The following is a 13,701-nucleotide window of genomic DNA, read 5'->3' as shown; positions in this document are numbered from 1 at the left end:
TGAAGGGCCCACTTGTTTCTCCCTATAAAGGACCTTTTCGTGTGCTTCTCTCGCACACCAAAGGTTTTCACGATTGAGATAAATGGTCGTTCGGAGACCGTTTCCGTGGACCGTTTAAAAAAGGCACATTTTGAGACGTCTTCATCTTTTGATGACAACCTTGACACACCCACCTATGCACCTTTAACAACACTTTCACCTGCACAAACGCCTTCACTGCACAAACGCCTTCACCTGCACAAACGCCTTCACCTGCACAAACACCTTCACCGGCTCCTACAACACCACCCTCGCCGTCAACGGGTGCCCCGAGCACACCGTATGTTACAAAATCGGGCAGAACAGTGCATTGGCCCAAGAAACTTTCAAAAACAATTTACATTTAACTTTCTTTAAAATGTTTCTTATTGTATAATAGTATGTACCAAGTCTTCTGGGGGATCGGCAAGCCTTCTGTTTCTGCAGCACACCACAATATTCTGGTTGCCGTACTTCGCACTCGGAGGGGAGCCCTGTAGTGATGCTACAGTGTAGGGTTCGGCGCGCATGCGCAGAATGGGACTACTTCCGGGTGGCCACCGGAAGTCTTCCCCATGCGCATGTGCGGGAAAACATCTCTCGAGCCCGCGAACCTCAAATCTCTCTCTTCGGCTCAAGACAGCACTGCGATCGGTCACGGTTTTCCTGGCTCTGACAGCCACACACCAGCTTCAACCAACTTCAACCAACCTCAACGACCAACACCAGCAGTATACCAGAGGCTGTCTATTCCCCCATCAGACAACGTACAACCATGAATCAATAAACCAAGTTGTCTGTTCACCTTTAACCTGAGTTTCGTCTGTTTGTTTTCTACAAGAATTTTTGTATGTGACTAGAAAGGATCTCGACACCCTGCCAGTGTTTCGATGATAGATCCTTTCACGTTTCATACTGAATGCAGTAGAAAATATGGTCAAAGAATTACTCGTTTGAGGAGTTTGAGAATGATAAAGGGAACATGTATTTAGGGGAATAAAAGAGAGAAAGGTAAATAGATAGATAGATAGAGAGAGAGAGACTTCGAGTCAGTGACTGGAAGTTGTAATTGCTGAAATCGACATATGTGCATACACCCGCTTCAGAGTGAAATTCGAATAGAGAGTGTGTCCGGGAAAACGAAAATGGGTTGTTGATAGGGACTGAGAAATAAGATGTTTGTGATCCCATCGACTACGGTGTGTAATTAGCATATTTGATCATTGTCTAAATTACCGTTTATAACTGGACAATTCTTTGCCAGATAATTTAGATTATCATATTTGTTTTGAGGGTTCTGTTATTTGCCAGTTTAAACATGTATGGTTGCGATTAGGAAAAACCTATCAAAATATTTGGCGATCCTTCGGTATAGGTACCGTAAGTGGCTTTGTTTACATTTCTGAAGATAACAGAAACCCTTTTCTCCCACCCCCAACCGTAACCCCCCATATATATTAAGAAAAAACACTTTCTTGAAATGTATCCGGTACTTCGGGTACCTATACCGAAGTTACGCCAAATATTTCATTTCGAGTACACGCTATTTCGAAAACAAAAATCTTTTAGTACAATTTTTCTTAAATAAATATGAAAATAAATAACAGGGATTGAAAAAAAATCAACAAATCCGAAATCGAAATATATAAAAGAAAACAGAATAATATTTATAAATAATCCTTTCTACCATAATAAGTACAAGGCTTGAAATTTTGTGGGAGGAGCTCGTCGATTACTGCGGCTCCAGTGCACGACTTGGTACTTATTTCATCGACCTTGAAAGGTTGAAAGGCACATTCAACCTCGGCGGAAATTGAACCAAGAACGTAAAGACGAATGAAATACTGTTTCTAAGCAGCTATAAGAATCTTGTCCCGGTGTGCTAACGCTTAGAAATAATATTAGTCTGTAACTATTTCAGTTTACACCGGTATTCCACCGCTCCAGTAAAAGGCGCACAAACCTACTCGAGATTCATCATGGACGATCAGTTACCAGCCGGTTGGGAAAAACGCATCAGTCGCAAATCTGGTGGGCTGTATTTTTGATTACATATATTTTACTTGTAATATTTAGAAAGCCTTCTAATTTTCACTTAGTCTTAGTGGTTAATTTTTCTCCTTTAAAATAGTAATTATCAATTATTTTTTTTCCATCACTATCAATGAATATATATAATATATATATATATATATATATATATTTATTTACACTATTGCTTAGGTTAATAATTAATCACGATATATCATAAAAGATAGTTCTAATATATAACTATTTACAATCTTTTGTATGCGCACTCTATAGTCTTATTTTCTTTTTATTCCGAAATACCTAATTGATTTTCGATAGATAAAATTTTTTTATTTCACTTGTCATATGGCTTTCTTTCTATTATTATTTTTTTTTTCCGGTTTCCTAAAATTTCCCCCGAATGAGTGAAAATATTTATATTGCCGTCCGTCTGTGATAATGTGACAATGATAGTGTAGAGAAGAAGATAAATTATATACGATTAGAATTAAGAATAAGGTAAACGGGACCCTAGTAGAAAAAATGGGGAAAAAAAAAGGAGCCTCTTTGATTTGGTTATGTCCCTTACCGGAAGTATTTTTCCCTTTCCGAACGAAAGCTGTATTATCTATCTACAAAAAAAAAAAAAGTTTACTGCTGTAGAATTGAAGGAGTGTGTGTGCGTATACATATATATATATATATATATATATATACATACATACATACATATATATATGTATTAAATCTGTTCATCACCCCCAATACTTCTAACATATATATATACTATCGCTCAATAAATTACCAACGCCCAATCTTGAAGCTTCCAGAAATTGGTTGTTTGAGAAATGATTTACTGATGGGGAACCTTTCTAGTTTTTCCAAGATTTTTGGTTTGACTTCGAAAAGCTAAGCAGGAAATTCGGGTAAATTTGTATATATATATATATATATATATATAATAGCTGTCCTTCAATCCCAAAGCTTTTCAGCCTTTTGAGACCGTATTTTCTACAAATGACACTTCTTGTATGTTTCAGTTAATTTTGAAAATAATCATGTATTTTGGAGGATCGACTTAGTATTTAAGTCAGTGTTTGAAACACAACTTAATACATAAAACTGTGAGGTTTTAATTAATTAAAAATATGAACAATTTCGAATTATTCATATCAAGAGGAGTTACGCCTTAAACCCATCTTTTCTTTCGTAGTGTTTATGTCTCATTCAACTTGTTCAATTTTCTTGTGTCTTTATGACCGCTCATGTTCTTTGCTTCCACCCCATATCCTTATTTTATCACACTAATTCAAAGACCCCTGTTTCTTGGTTGAATGATATATATATATATATATAATATTAAGAAATATTGAATTTCTAAATCTCTCGTAGAGACATGTACGGTGGTGGGGCGATAGAATGGTTGTATACTGTCAATCTAACAAGAACGTGACAGTAGGGGGTACACCACCGCTGTATAGCCCTAGGAAGCATCAAACGCCTCCTGATAGCTTTGACACATGTATATAAGGACACAGGGAAAAAATGTGTCAAAGCTATCAGGAGGCGTTCGATGCTTCCTAGGGCTATACAGCGGTGGTGTACCCCCTACTGTCACGTTCTTGTTAGATTGACAGTATACAACCATTCTATATATATATATTATATATATATATATATATATACCATTAGTCCTTTTTGTCGTTTGTGTGTTACATTTAGTGACCGAGAAGTCCATACCTGTGTCTTTCCTAACAAAGACGGTAAAATTATACAAATTTACCCAAATTTCCTGCTTAGCTTTTCGAAGTCAAACCAAAAATCTTGAGCGCATTTTCTGTCAGGAAAAACTAGAAAGCTTCCCCATCAGCAAATCATTTCTCAAACAACCAATTTCTGGAAGCTTCAAGATTGGGCGTTGGTAATTTATTGAGCGATAGGCGCAGGAGTGGCTGTGTGGTAAGTAGCTTGTTTACCAACCACATGGTTCCGGGTTCAGTCCCACTGCGTGGCACCTTGGGCAAGTGTCTTCTACTATAGCCTCGGGCCAACCAAAGCCTTGTGAGTAGATTTGGTAGACGGAAACTGAAAGAAACCCGTCGTATATATGTATGTGCGTGTATGTTTGTGTGTCTGTGTTTGTCCCCCTAGCATTGCTTGACAACCGATGCTGGTGTGTTTATGTCCCCATCACTTAGCGGTTCGGCAAAAGAGACCGATAGAATAAGTACTGGGCATACAAAAGAATAAGTCCCGGGGTCGAGTTGCTCGATTAAAGGTGGTGCACCAGCATGGCCGCAGTCAAATGACTGAAACAAGTAGAGAGAGAGAAAGAGTATTTCCCATTGAAGGTGTACCACTTCCGCCTTCTGGATGTCTTAGCAGAGCTACATAAATTTACCAATATCCATTATGCTGAAACTTTTTATTTTTTGACACAATGTGACACGTAAAAGGGACCCGTACCAGTGACATGTAAAATACTAAAATACACCCACAGTGTTAAGAAGGGCATCTAACTGTAGAAACCAGGCCAAAATTAGGTCGGAGCCTGGTACAGCTATCTGGTTTACCAGTTCTAGTCAAACCGTCTAACTCATGCCAGTATGGAAAACGGATGCTAAATGATGATAATTTAATGCTGTGCATACATACGCTGTTGATTCATTTTGTTTTATTCTGGTCTCACTTTGCAAAAGAACAAGCTAGAGATGGAGAACCTGCAACCTTCTAAATGATGTTCAGTCTATGGTGAAATCATTTCACTAGAATACATTCAGTTTTTATTAAAAGTCTATCTTTTCAACTAACTGGAATTTTAAAAACACCTGTTCAAATTTCTTTATAATTGTAACTGTTATTGTTTTAAATGAAACAAATTTTGAAAGCTACAGTGTCGGTGGCACGTGAAAATACCTGCGCCGGTAGCATGTGAAAAGCACCATCCGAACTGGCTTCTGTGCTGGTGGTACGTAAAAAGCACCAACCGATCATGACCGCTGCCAGCCTCCCCTGGCACCTGTGCCATTGGCACGTAAAAAGCACCCACTACACTTACGAAGTGGTTGGCGTTAGGAAGGGCATCCAGCTGTAGAAACACTGCCGGATCAGACTGGAGCCTGGTGCAGCCTCCTGGCTTCCCAGACCCCGGTCGAACCATCCAACCCATGCTAGCACGGAAAACGGACGTTAAACGATGATGATGATGACAGTTAATCACTTATTCTGAAACCCTTTTTCTCATTTTGAGTTTTTATGAATAATTAATTATGTTTTACAAAATAATTTTAGCATTGTAAATGTTTTTACATATATCCTTATCAGTTGGCAGTTAATTTTAGTGTAACCTTTAAACATAGAAAAGATTCCCCAAACTCTGGCCAAAGCAGTTGAGTTCCAGAGATTAGTGGTTGTTATCCCCGTCATTGACACAGCTGTTGGTTGTGTGTCTGGCCAAGAGACAACCCTTAAATGTTTTGCATCTAACTGTAAATATGTATTGTTAGGTAAAGACTATTCATTGTATGCAGCAAGAACACTAGACATATGACATGTTTCATCAGTTTGCTGTAGTGAGATCAATTCCTCTCTTGTGAGTTGAGAACTCTGCTAGGATGTTTTTATCTGAAATACACTACATAAATACAAATCCAGTTGGTTTTACTTGAAGGTTACTGTACTCACAAATGTTGAGATGTCCTGTTGTCGAGGCATCTGTGACAGCACTATAAGTACATTCAATCAAAAATTTGAGAAGAGTAAAAGAAGCACTTGTGGGACTTGAGTATCACACCATTATGAACATGTTTTCCAAACTTCTTTAAGTGAATAGTTGTAAATGGGATAACACTGAAGGAGCCATTTTTTCTTTCCGTTTTTTTTTTTTGTGCAAACTGTAAATTTGTGATTGTCTTTATAGTTGTGTATATTGGTATTTCATTTGTTATAAATATGTAGTGCATAATGTACATTCTTTCTTACTTTGGAAATCCTTCATTGGCTAAAATTCCTCCTTCAAGAGCCAAGTGCCTCTTGTTTGAGAATTGCTATGCTAGAGGGGACATTCTAATTTAGAATTAATTTACATGCTATATGGCATATTGAATAACTTTTTTTGTACAAGCACACCCACACCCACATGCACGGCTGGCATTTGGAAGGACATCCAGCTGTAAAAACCATGCCAAAACTGACCTTGCCCATGTTGGTGCCATATAAAAAGCATTCAGTCCACTTTGCTGGGTGGTTGGTTTTAGGAAGGGCATCCAGCTGTAAAAACCATGCCAAAACAGACACAGAAGCCTGGTGTAGTCTTCTATCTGGCTGGCTCCTGTCAAACCGTCCAACTCATGCCAGCATGGAAGGTAGATGTTAAACGATGCTGATGATGGTGATGTTATAACATGAGATCTACCTTCTCATTGTGGTTGAGTACTTTACAGTCACTTGTACACTTAATATCTTCTTTAGACAGAATTGATGTGACCAGGCTGGCCCTTGCTATGCCTCTCCCTTGTTCATCACTTACCACATTCATCTCTACCTCCATTTTTAACCCTTTATACTTTTATGAAAGTATACACTTTCCCTTTCTCTCCCATGGCCCACTGTCTGTAGCCTCTCATATGTTCACCCTCTTGTACCTTGAGAGTTTGCTCTGACACTATCATTACCTTCTTTTTCTTTCCCCAACTATTCCCATTTATGTCTATATATAGTATATAGACTAGCCATGTGCTCCTCTATAGCAAAACACCTGTGCTTGTCTCCTGGCATAAAGCAGTCTTCCTTTCTCAGATACTCTCCACTTAGTAGTGGGAGTGTTTTCCCTGTTCTTCTTTTATCTTGTGAGTTACATGGCAACCTCATGAGTGCCTGCAGCATGAAGAAAAAGCATCCAGTACAATGGTTTGTGTTAGTAAAGGCATCCTGCAGTAGAAACCATGGCAAAACTAACACTGGAGCTTAATGTGGCCTTGTAACTCACCAGATCCTATCAAACTCTCCAGCCCATGCCAGCGTGGAAAGTGGATGTCAAATGATTATGATGGACTTGCACAGAGTTTCTGTTTACCCAGTTACACTGGGCCTGGGTTGACTTGATGCTTAAGTAGAATGTACTTGTGCTACTGATATGCTCTGGAATCAAGCTTGGGACCTCTTTCATAATAGTTTAATTGTTGGTTTAGTCTGAACTAAGTTTATCTGTATAACAGATTGACATCTACAGAAGTGGGTGAGTCAGTTGTTGATATTGTCTCTGTGGAACTTCCTGAAGGTTGATTTCTGAAAGTGGGTGCAGTCTGCACTTTCCATTCGAAATAAAGTCAGTACTGTATTCAGTATTGTGTGTGTATATATAATGAAAAATATTTCCTATTTACTAAGGAAAGAAGATAAGTGTCATAACAACCTCCCATCACTATTTTATCTAATGCCAACTATACATCTACATTGTCAATATAACTTATTACAGGATATTTTAAATGAAAGTATTCTTTCAGAATAGTCATATTTCTATACTTGATGGTATTCGATCCTCCTTCATGCTTTCTCTCTCTCTTCGCTACCAGCAGACATGTAGCTGTTATTTGTGTCTGTTCCTTTCAGCTCACCTCTTTATTGATGTCCATCATTCTCTTATCATTACCACTTCATTCTTCATCACTCATAGCCTTGTCTTGTCTTGAGACAGCATTCACCTGGAGTGGGTTGAGCTGGCTTCATTCATCCTCAATGCTGCATCTCTTACAAATGCCGACCAGACCTGGCGATTTGATGCTAACAACTGCGTGATCTCCGACCACTCCTTATTCCAGCGGCAAACGCTGTAGATATGGGGGCCTAGGTTGGGTTCCAGATCAGCCTTGACTGTCATCAGCCAGGTTTTTCGTTGTCCACCACATCGCTTTTGCCATCACTCACACTCTATAATATCAGTGAGCATTTCCTTTCATTCTGCTAACCATCATTATGTTAGTCCCTGGGCTCTCATTATTGGCACCTGTTTCACTGTTTTACCATCAGCCATTTCTATGAATATCCATCATTTAGTCTCTCTTTCACTAACCTTTTGCAATGACTTACTCTCATTATCGAGATCCTGAAACCAAGGTGCCACATATAAAGCATTGGTGTAAAAAGCATTGTTGCTGGTGCCATGTAAAAAGCACTCGGCACACACTGTGGAGTGGTTACTGTTAGGAAGGGCATCCAGCTGTGGAAATCTAAACCAAAACAGACTATGGAAACCTGGTGTGGCCCCTGACCATACCAGTTCCTGTCAAGCCATCCAACCCATGCCAGCATGGCAAGCAGGCTTTAAATATTGATGATGATGGTGGTGATGATACCATACCATTACTGTCCCTTTTCATCATATCTAACATTATCTCTCCCATTTCTCTCTTCTTCCGTATGGTTGCCCCAGTTACTCTGTCACTGTCATCATACTTTTGCTTTTTTCCCCTCCTCCCTAGTTCATCTTCTGTATTTACTCCTTGTCCTACCCAATCTTTTGGTCATATTGCTCTGAACAACATATAATTGGTAGGACCCGCTTTTGCTTTGTAGGATACAAAGCAACTTCACTAGTACTGCTGTCAAGATAAAATCCACCACTGTACATTCGGTAAGATGAGTAGAGACAATGCAGGTTAAAATTAGGTCCGCAGGTGGTCGGTCTGCGCAGATGGAACCGCAAATGGCTCACTATCTCCAGTGACCTCGCACGGGGCTGTCGAGCATGGGCTGCCATGGTTTGTGATGCAGTTAGGACCAGAGAAAAAGCCAGCTCAACCCACCCCGGGTGAACGCTGTCACACAAGTACAAAATTAGCCAAGCTCTCAAATCACATCCTGTCATGTCAGGAAAGGAAATAAACATTACACTATGTAATACTATATTCTTGTAAAAAAAGAATAAGCTGGTCAAGGCTGGAATTGGAATGGTTTTGATCCTAGGTTTATTCAGTCAGGATTGACTTGATTTAAATAACAGCATTACACTATACTGAATTACTGTATACACACTGCACTAAACTACACTCTGCTTTATACACATCATCTCTGGTTTATCAAGCCTCAGTATTTCATCTAACTTATCTAACTTTATGATTCTTTAAATCAGTAGTTCTAAACCAGGGTCCATATAAGATTTTTGGGGGTCCACATAACAAAATAGAAAATTGAGGATTCACAATAATATTTTAAGGGCCTCTGAAAAAATTTTCTTATATGTATGTATTGGTATTTATTGCAAGAAACAGATTTTGTTAACATTTTACATGGTTTAACCCACACAAGTTAATGGATGAAAAACGAAATAAGAATTTTGAAAGAAGTTTCTATAAAACTAGTTTCTAAACGTCGAATGACTATGGTGGTCCACCAGAATTAAATAGTAGTCAAAAGGGTCCATAGATAAAGTATAGTTGAGAAAGCCTGTGTTAAAGATTTGAAGAAAAGGAAAGAAACCCATAAATAATCCTACCTTCTTTCACTGATTCTTTTAACACTAAAGCAATTATCCTTGTATGACCTGATACTTTACCTGCTAAATTTTATATTTTTTTGATTTTTCTCTTGATAGTATTGGAGGGAACAATATTATTAGCAAAACTGTTTTGAAGCTGATTTGTTCAAATTTCAGGCAAGGAGTACTACATAAACCTTTGTACTAAAAAAAGTCAATGGTACCGTCCCACAAAGCCAGCTGAAGAAACTGAAGAGGTAGTACAGTGTTCACACCTGTTAGTCAAACACAAAGATTGTCGTCGACCATCTTCATGGAGACAAGAGAAGATAGAAAGAACCAAAGAAGAGGCAATAACTATACTTAAAGGTAAGCATCAGTTGATTTACCATTGTAGCCAAATAGATTGTTGTTTATCTAAAAATGACCCTGGTTAAGACATAACCAAAAGTGTACCTCTCATGACTATCTCAATTTTGTTCAGGCATTTAGGGTTACATTCAGCTTACTACATTTTTTAAAGATGCTAGAGAGTAGTTTGAGGGAGATTTAGCTGCTATTTCCCTCTTGATTGATAATGTGACAGTTCCTTTGTTGATTAGAATGCAATCAGATTGTTTATTGAAGTAAAGAAATTTATGGAGTACAAGTTTGTAAAAACCTTCTGGTCGTTTTACATTCACTTTCCATGTTGATGTGGGTTGGAGGGGGTCATTGTAGTCTGTCATTTTTTATTTGGAGTTATTGTTTCCATGGATTGGTCACAGAATTATGTCTCACTCATATGTTCCAGCTTTGGTTGTGTGTCTATGACTGAAAAATTCCCCTAAATTAACTACTTTCCTGAGTGTATGGAATGCATTTTATTGTTGCACCAGCACTAGAGATGTCTTATCTCTTGCAAGACAAGTCCTCTCTATGTTGCCGCCATCCTTTCAAAGCAAACATGATTAACCTTTTAGTATTCAGATTACTCTGTCAAATGTAATGCTTTTATCGCCAGACTGGCCCTCGTGCCGGTGGCACGTAAAAGCACCCACTACACTCTCGGAGTGGTTGGCATTAGGAAGGGCATCCAGCTGTAGAAACTCTGCCAGATCAGATTGGAGCTTGGTGCAGCCATCTGGTTTGCCAGTTCTCAGTCAAATCGTCCAACCCATGCTAGCATGGAAAGCAGACATTAAATGATGATGATGATTGCTTTGGATTAATCATGCATTATCTCATTGCTATGAGATTTCAATGATGTGATAGTATATTTCTAGAATGACATAGTTTGATATGTGTGAGAGGTTGGATCTGGCCAGTTTGAACATAAAACAGAATATTTAGGCTGAATACGACCAGTTTAAATGCTAAAGGGCTAAGGGCGTGAAAAACAGAGTGATGACTAAGGGGTGAATAGATGAGTGATGACCAAGAGAATGAGGGGAGAGAAGGAGTAATGGAAGAAACCGTGATGAGTACATGTTAATTGTTGGTAAGGAGATTGAATGAGAAACATTTTGAGTAGCATGATGGAGGTAGCAATAATGATGAATGATAACTAGCAGTAGAGATGGGTATTGGTGAGAGATAGCTTGTTGTGAAGAAGGGTGGGTGATGGTAGTGGTAACTGAATATGGTCAGATTTGATGCCAAACTTTGTTACTTAGGCAATGATGTGGAAGATAGTGATGAAAGGTAATGGAGGAATTAAATGTGAAAAGATCAAATGTAATTTTCTGTTACTCAGTTGTGGTTGTGTAAATAGGTTAGTGGGTGACTGATAGATAAGGGCTTAATGAAGAGGGTAGTAGGTGGAGATTTAACAAGAGAAGAATGGAGAAGAGACTCAATGTAGTTATACTGTACATTCCAATCTCTTATCACCACAACCAGTTTAACAACTGGTTTTGCTGGTGGCAAATCTGGGAAAGCTGTTGGATGTGTAATGTTAGTCTGAGTAAGAGGTTAAGTTGAAAGAGCAGCTAAGTATTAAAGGCATCAACTAATGTGAGTGGGAGAAAGATGGTTGGCATGTGATCTTAATAGACAATCAGTGGTTACTGAGTGCTGGTAAGTGCTTTTGGTGGAGGGCACTCGTTGAAGATTAACCCTTTCATTACTAACCTGGCTGAAACCGGCTCTGGCTCTGAGTGCAAATGTCTTATTTTCATAAGTTTTTAATTAAAATCTTCCACCAAATTTTAGTCACAATTTATGTTCCTAACACCAGCTTAATGATAACTAAGTTATTTTACTAAATTCTTTATTATATTTAAAATTAATTGAAAGACACAGAGCTTCTCAAAATAAATACTGTAACAAAAGGGTTAAAGAAAATATGTGCTTTACCGAAGAAACAACAAAAGCTGAAACAAATGGTGATATACCATATAGCAAACTTGCCAAATGTATTTCATTGGAATTACTCTGTATGTATTATGATGCACATTAAAAAAAAAAAATTTTGCTTGCAAAACAGATTTTAAATAATTCATCATCATCATACGTCCGTTTTCAATGCTAGCATGGGTTGGACGGTTTGACTGGGGTCTGGGAAGCCAGGAGGCTGCACTAAGCTCCAGTCTGATCTGGCAGTATTTCTACAGCTGGATGCCCTTCATAATGCCAATCACTCCCTGAGTGTAGTAGGTGCTTTTTACGTGCCACTGGCACGGGTGCCAGGGGAGGCTGGAAGTGGCCACGATCAGTTGGTGCTAACACGAGAAGGATATGGTTGAGTTTGAGTGAAGTATTTCCACCGAGTTGCAACTAACTGATCCAATAGGGCACTAGACGTTGATTGGTCAGTTATATCTGATTGCAATATTATAGCCAAAGAACTTTCACCCCTGGGGGGCTCAGTCTGTTGGAGCTGTTAACAAGACCAGTTCACCATTGTAAGCAGCAGGAACACTGCAATTATCTTGTTAGCTTGTAGTAATGCAGAGTTCATTGAACCTGGAGATAATAATTAGAAGCTTCTCCTGTGTTCCATCTCAGAGCAAAGTTTTCCTGACTGGCTCTGTTGGTTTGCTATTAGATCCAGGTTTCAATTCTTATCAGGGGTAGTATGTGATGACTAATATGCTAAATTTCATTTCATCTTAAACTTATTTAACACATGTATCCATCACTCTAGATATCTAGCTAAACTATGAGGGCCTTCACAATATTTTTTTTTGCTTTGATTGATTTCCTTATCACACGTTATCATCAGATTTTGCCCTGTACTATTTTATTTTGAATGGTCACCTGGCTTATTTATATATATTCTGTTTCTTCTGTTTTCTTTTCAAGGTTATTTGGAACAAATTGAATCAGGTGAGGCTGGTTTTTCCGAGTTGGCAACTCAGTACAGTGACTGCAGTTCTGCCAAGAACAAAGGTGACTTGGGTTTGTTTGGTCGAGGACAGATGCAGAAACCATTTGAGGATGCTGCTTTTAGTTTGGAAGTAGGAGAATTGAGTGACATCGTTTCAACTGATTCAGGTTACCACATCATTTTGAGAACAGCATAAAGTATTTTTATGGACATTAAAAGATAACAATCTTTAATTTTAGAAACTTTTAATGGTGTGAAAGGTGTGATCATGTTTAATTCAGAGCAAGAAGCCTAATTCCTCTTAAATTTGTTCCTTTTCTGATACCACTTTCAATGGTAATGGCCCCTTCTGCTACTTTCCAATCTCATCTCTCCTTTTCTCCTCTTCCTTCCCACCCATTCTTTAAGGTATAGATGGATTTTTTTTTTTTTTGTTTGAAACTCTACCAGTCATTCCATTTTATCAGAAGAGAAATATAAATGCATTTAAAAGAAGAAACATTCTGCTTTTGCCGAATAAAAGTTAAAAATGCTTTTTATCCTTTGCATTTGCTCAAAGGATAACCCTGTTTACAGGTAGAATTTTGTTTCTTATGACTGTTAAAATAAATTCTAATCAAAATTATTTCTTGCTTTTATTATTATAATTATTATTATTATTTAATTAATAAATTTATTATTATTTTTATTAAAGTGGCAAGTTGGCAGAACTGTTAACATGCCAGACAAAAGTGCTTTGCAACATTTTGTCTATCTTTATGTTCTGAGTTCAAATCCTGACAGTCGATTTTATCTTTAATTTTTTTTTTTTTTTTTTTTTTTTTTTGGCTCAATAAAATAAGTACCAGTCAAGTGCTGGGGTCAATGTAATTGACTTACCTTTCATTAT

At 38.1% G+C, this 13,701-nt stretch overlaps 1 protein-coding gene across 1 annotated transcript; it reads left to right on the top strand.

Annotated features, from left to right (window-relative positions):
• Positions 1-1,857: 1,857 nt before the first annotated feature.
• LOC115215859 (peptidyl-prolyl cis-trans isomerase NIMA-interacting 1) lies at positions 1,858-13,437 on the top strand. The gene is made up of 3 exons (XM_029785207.2): positions 1,858-2,049; positions 9,680-9,871; positions 12,788-13,437. Exons 1-3 carry the CDS (start codon positions 1,998-2,000, stop codon positions 13,006-13,008), a joined length of 465 nt encoding a protein of 154 aa, XP_029641067.1. The 5' UTR covers positions 1,858-1,997; the 3' UTR covers positions 13,009-13,437.
• The last annotated feature ends 264 nt before the right edge of the window (positions 13,438-13,701 follow it).

The sequence above is a fragment of the Octopus sinensis genome, linkage group LG1, assembly GCF_006345805.1.
Source record: "Octopus sinensis linkage group LG1, ASM634580v1, whole genome shotgun sequence".
In the NCBI taxonomy this organism is placed as follows: domain Eukaryota; kingdom Metazoa; phylum Mollusca; class Cephalopoda; order Octopoda; family Octopodidae; genus Octopus; species Octopus sinensis.
This window is presented reverse-complemented; position numbering and strand designations above follow the sequence as displayed.

Coding starts and splice junctions, on each gene's coding strand:
- LOC115215859 (XM_029785207.2), top strand. CDS start 1,998: ATGGACGATCAGTTACCAGCCGGTTGGGAAAAACGCATCAGTCGCAAA. Junction 2,050..9,679: donor ACGCATCAGTCGCAAATCTG/GTGGGCTGTATT, acceptor TTCAAATTTCAG/GCAAGGAGTACTACATAAAC. Junction 9,872..12,787: donor GGCAATAACTATACTTAAAG/GTAAGCATCAGT, acceptor TTTCTTTTCAAG/GTTATTTGGAACAAATTGAA.